This window comes from Chaetura pelagica, unplaced genomic scaffold (genome assembly GCF_000747805.2).
Source record: "Chaetura pelagica isolate M959 unplaced genomic scaffold, ChaPel_1.0 scaffold1553, whole genome shotgun sequence".
NCBI lineage: Eukaryota > Metazoa > Chordata > Aves > Apodiformes > Apodidae > Chaetura > Chaetura pelagica.
Genome location: NW_009952661.1, coordinates 12225 through 16697, shown reverse-complemented (window position 1 = coordinate 16697; position 4473 = coordinate 12225). Strand labels below are relative to the sequence as shown.

Here is a 4473-nt window from a genome sequence, read left to right as displayed (position 1 = left end):
GGCGGGGCGGGGCGGCGCGGAGCAGGTCCCGGGGCTCCAGGAAAGACAGGACGTAGAGGGCCAGCTGGGGGGGCAGAAGGGAGTCAGGGGGGGCCCGGGGGGGTGCCCGGGCCCGGGGCAGGGGGCCTGGCCTCACCTCCTTGGGCAGCAGGGAGATGAAGTCCCGCTGGAACTGGGGCTCGATCACCTGCATCATGTACTTGATCTGCGAGGGTTCGCACCGGTCGATCAGCTCGTCCAGTGCCAGCAGCTTCTCAGGGCCGCTCCAGCGCTGGGGACAGGGACGTGCCACCCGTCACACCCTGCGTGGGGGGCTGCTGGGGGGCTCTGCCCAGGGCTACCCCCTCCCACGCACCGGGGCAAGGCCTGGGAGCTCCCCAGGTCACACACAGGGACAAGGGGGTGAGCGATGGTGACATGACAGCACCACCCCAGGCTGAGGGGACACCACGAAGCTCACCAGACCCCCCCTGCGGGGGGGTGACACAGACAGACCCCCCCCAGGGCTGCCTCCCTCCCCCCCCCAGGAGCCCACCTGGAAGGTGCGCAGCCAGTCCTGCAGCTCGGGCGGGGGAGCCACCGAGGGGATGCGTCGCCGCCGCGCCGGCCCCGCCTGGGCGTTGCGCAGGTCCCCGAAGGTGGTGGTGGGGCTGGGGGTGCAGGGACCCAGCGTCCTGCACCACGGGAACAGAGCCACGGTCACAGGGACACGCGGGAAACCCCCTCCCAGGGGCCCAGGAGCCATCCCCAACCCCCCAGAAACAGCCACAGGGTGGTCTGTGTTGGAAGGGACCGGAATGATCATCCAGCTGCAAGTCACAAAGCCCATCCAGCTCCAGGCCATGGAGCCCATCCCATTCCAGGCCAGGAAGCCCATCCCATTCCAGGGGATCATCTCCCCAAGGCAGTGCTGGGTTCCCCAACTTTGGACACTTGCAGGGTTTAGCAGGACAGGGGGCTGGGCCACCTATGTCCACACCCTGCTTCTGCCAAGGAAGGTTGGCACAGATGGCTCCTGAGGTTCCTCCACCCTGTGTTCTGCAGCCACCCCTACCCCACTGCGGCCAGGGTGGAGCCCCCTCCCCAGCCTGTCTGCAGGACCAGACCACAATGGGCTGTGGCTGGAGACCCCCTAGGGGTTGCTTGATCGCAGCTCCAGCAGGACCACCTAGGTGGCCCTGGTGAGTCTCCAAGGACAGAGGCTCCACAGGACAGGGGAGGGGGCTGGCAGGAGGGTCCCCCCAGCTCTCACCTGCCGTACTCGGAGCCCTTGCACAGCTTCTTCCCGGGGGAAAGGGCCCGGCCGTCCGGGCCGTTCTCTGACTTGCGCTTCATCTGCAGGGAGAAGGGGGGGCAGAGCTGGAGCAGAGCCCCCCGTGTCACCCCTCCCCTGCCCAGGGTGCAGCTACCCCACCCTCAGGGGCACCAGGAGAGGTAGGGATAGTGGGGTGGCTGCTGGGCAGCCCTGGGAGGTGGCACTGGGCTCCCCCAGCCTGGGGGTACACCTGGGGGTCTCTCCCTCCACAGCTGCCCAGGGATGGCCGGGGGAGCTGCTCACCCCCATGCCCACCTCCCGCAGGACCTCCCTGAGACCCCCCCAGCCGACCGTGCACCAAGAGCAGGACACAGCAAGGTGACAACTGCAGCTCCAGCTGAAGAGCCCCCTGCCCAGGGCACAGCCCCCCCCGGACACAGCCCCCAGCCCCACCTTGGGCTGTGCCCGGCGGAGCAGCCCCCCGTCCTCCGTGCGCTGCAGGTAGTCGATCCAGCGCTCCCCGATGGTGTAGTAGAAGTAGACATTGCCTCCGTCCTCCCCCTCCTCGCTGCAGCTCCCCTCTTCCTCCTCCTCCTCCTCCTCGGGCTCCTGCGCCCCTCGTCCAGCGGAGCCCTCGGCCCCTGGGCTGCCCTTCCCGGGGCGCCCCGAGTCCCAGGGGCCTGGGACATCCTCGGCCCCCACCTGCAGGAGGGGACGTGGGGCAGGGCTGGCCCTGGGGTGCCCCAGGCTGGGGCACACAGGGGGCTGGGGGGCTGAGAGGCAGAATCATGGGATCATTTGGGTTGGGAAAGGCCTTCAAGATCCTCCAGTCCAACTGTGCCCCCAGCCCTGCCAAGGCCACCTCTGCCCCGTGTCCCTCAGCACCATCTCCAGGGCTTGGAAACCCCTCCAGGGATGGGGACTCCCCCCTGCCCTGGGCAGCCCGGTCTGGGCTGAGGAGGCTGCACCAAAAAGGGTCCTTCCCAAGAGCTGAGTTTGCTTCTTGACCTGTGATGTTTGTCAGAAAAGCCAAGGCAGCAAGGGCAGGGTGAGGGGCTGAGCCCAAGGTCCTGCCCTGGTCCCACAAGGTGAGGACAGCCAGGACAGCCCCAGAGGGACCTGTCTGGGGGAACTGCAGGGGTTCTGCCCCCTGTGTCTGGGAAAAACCACTGCGGCCAAGATTGGGTTTGTTCATGACAAGAAATGGATAAAACCTTCCCAAAGACATTCCAGGACTGGGGCAGGATGGTCACATGGAGCCACTGATGTCACTCAGCTGGTGGGGACCCCCCAAACCTGACCTGGTCAGACCCCCCATTTCACACGTACAGCCAGAGGGGCACCAGGCACAGTTGGAAAGGGCTGAGGGATCAGCAGCTTCAGGATCAAAAGCCCCAGGAGGGCAGAAGTGGAAGCAGGAGAGAAGTGAACCCTCCAAGACTGGCAAGGGCCAATCATCATTTATGAACAGTGATTAAACCTTGAAAACTGAAGAGAAAAGGCTCCAGGGAGACCTTAGAGCACCTTCCAAGGCCTGAAGGAGCCCCAGGAAAGCTGGGGAAGGACTTGGGAAAAGCACAGGAAGGGATGGGATGAGGGGGATGGATTAAAACAGGAAGAGGGAGATTAAGGTTGGAGAATCCCGACTGGACCCCCAGGAACATCCTTCACCCTGGGAACAGTCAGCCTCGGGAATCTTCTCCCCAGGGACCTGCTGGGTTCCCAACCTTGGGCACTGGGAGGGTTTGGCTGGACAGGGGGCTGGGCCATCCTGACAGACCCAGGTTGGCCCAGATGGTCCCCAAGGTCCCTCCTCCCTGGTGTCCTGTGACTCTGTCACTGCCACCTCCAGCAGGACCCCAACACCCGCCGGGCCCAGAGCGTCTCAGGACACTTCCCAAAGGAGCTGCCACTTTACAGGGACAGTCCCTTTGCTGATGGAACAGACGCTGCTTCCTGGGCCACCTGCTCCAGCAGCCTCCCCTCCTCTGCCCTCCGTGCCCCTCCCACCTGGGCCCCGGTGCCTCCGTCCCCCGGGGCGCTGTCCTGGCTGCGCGGCCGCCCCTGGCACGTCATCCTCTGGCTGTTCAGCTCCAGGATGCGGGTGGTGATGCCCTTGACGTGCAGCAGGTCCTCCAGGGAGCTGAAGCCCTTCAGCTCCTGCAGGGAAGAGATATAGGAATGGATACAGAGCCCAGGAACCCCGGGGGAACCTGGGAACAGTCCTGGAATCAAGAAACCCTGGGGGAAGCCTGGAATAGTCCTAGAGCTCAGCAACCTGGAAGAACCCTGGGAACAGTCCTGGAACCCAGGAACCTGCCCCAGAGCCAGGAAATGGGGGGCGGAGCCTGGGGACCAGCACTGGAGGTGGGGAACCCCAGGATGAGTCCTTGCCCTGTCACTGGGCAGCTGTGAGAAGAGACTGGTCCCACCCTCCTGACCCCCTGGAGATCCTGCTCAGCCTTGAGGAGACCCCCCCTCAGTCTCCTCCTCTCCAGCTGAGCAGCCCCAGCTCCCTCAGCCTTTCCTCCCAGGCAGATGCCCCAGACCCTCAATAATCCCCATAGCCTCCCTTGGACTCTCTCCAGTCTATCCCTGTTCCTCTGGAACTGGACAGCCCAGAACTGGTCCCAGTTCTCCAGTTGTGGCATCTCCAGGGCAGAGCAGAGGGGCAGGAGAACCTCCCTGACCTGCTGCCCACACTCTTCCTGATGCTGCCCAGGAGCCCTTGGCCCCCAGGGCACATTGTTGGCTCACAGTCACCCTGTTGCCCACCAGGTCCCCCATGTCCTGCTGCTCTCCAGCAGGTCCCCCCACCCTGTGCTGCTCCCTGGGGTTGCTCCTCCCCAGGGGCAGGACCTTCACTTGCCCTTGGTGACCCTCAGGAGGTTCCTCCCTGCCCTGCCCAGTTCTCCAGCCTGCCCAGGTTGGCAGCTCAACCCTCAGGAGTGTCACCACCCGTCCCACTCTGGTGTCACCCCAGAGCTCGCTGAGGGGACACCGTGTCCCCCCCAGGTTCCTGCTGGAGCTGTTGAACAGGACCAGACCCAGCCCTGGCCACAGGCCCCAGCTGGACCCCGAGCCACTGACCACAACCCCTGGAGCTCTGTCACCCAACCAGCTCAACTGCCCAGGCTGCCTCACGAGGGTGTCACCCGGACCCAGGTGACACTGTCACCCCCAGCCAGCTCCTGCCACAGGCCCGAGGGATGAAACCC

The 4473-nt window shown here is 65.2% G+C and overlaps 1 protein-coding gene across 1 annotated transcript in view; it reads right to left on the bottom strand.

Annotated features, from left to right (window-relative positions):
- Nucleotides 1-1852, bottom strand: part of LOC104385318 (F-box/WD repeat-containing protein 7-like) — a gene marked incomplete at its 3' end in the record, with an annotated part of 7785 nt that extends 5933 nt beyond the window's left edge. Inside the window, exons 1-5 of the mRNA XM_009993756.1 lie at nt 1709-1852; nt 1253-1335; nt 536-674; nt 137-271; nt 4-64 (exon numbers count right to left, since the gene is read on the bottom strand). Of these exons, the coding sequence (XP_009992058.1) occupies nt 4-64; nt 137-271; nt 536-674; nt 1253-1335 (418 nt within the window). The remainder of the gene's footprint in view (nt 1-3; nt 65-136; nt 272-535; nt 675-1252; nt 1336-1708) is intronic.
- Between the last annotated feature and the right edge of the window lie 2621 nt (nt 1853-4473).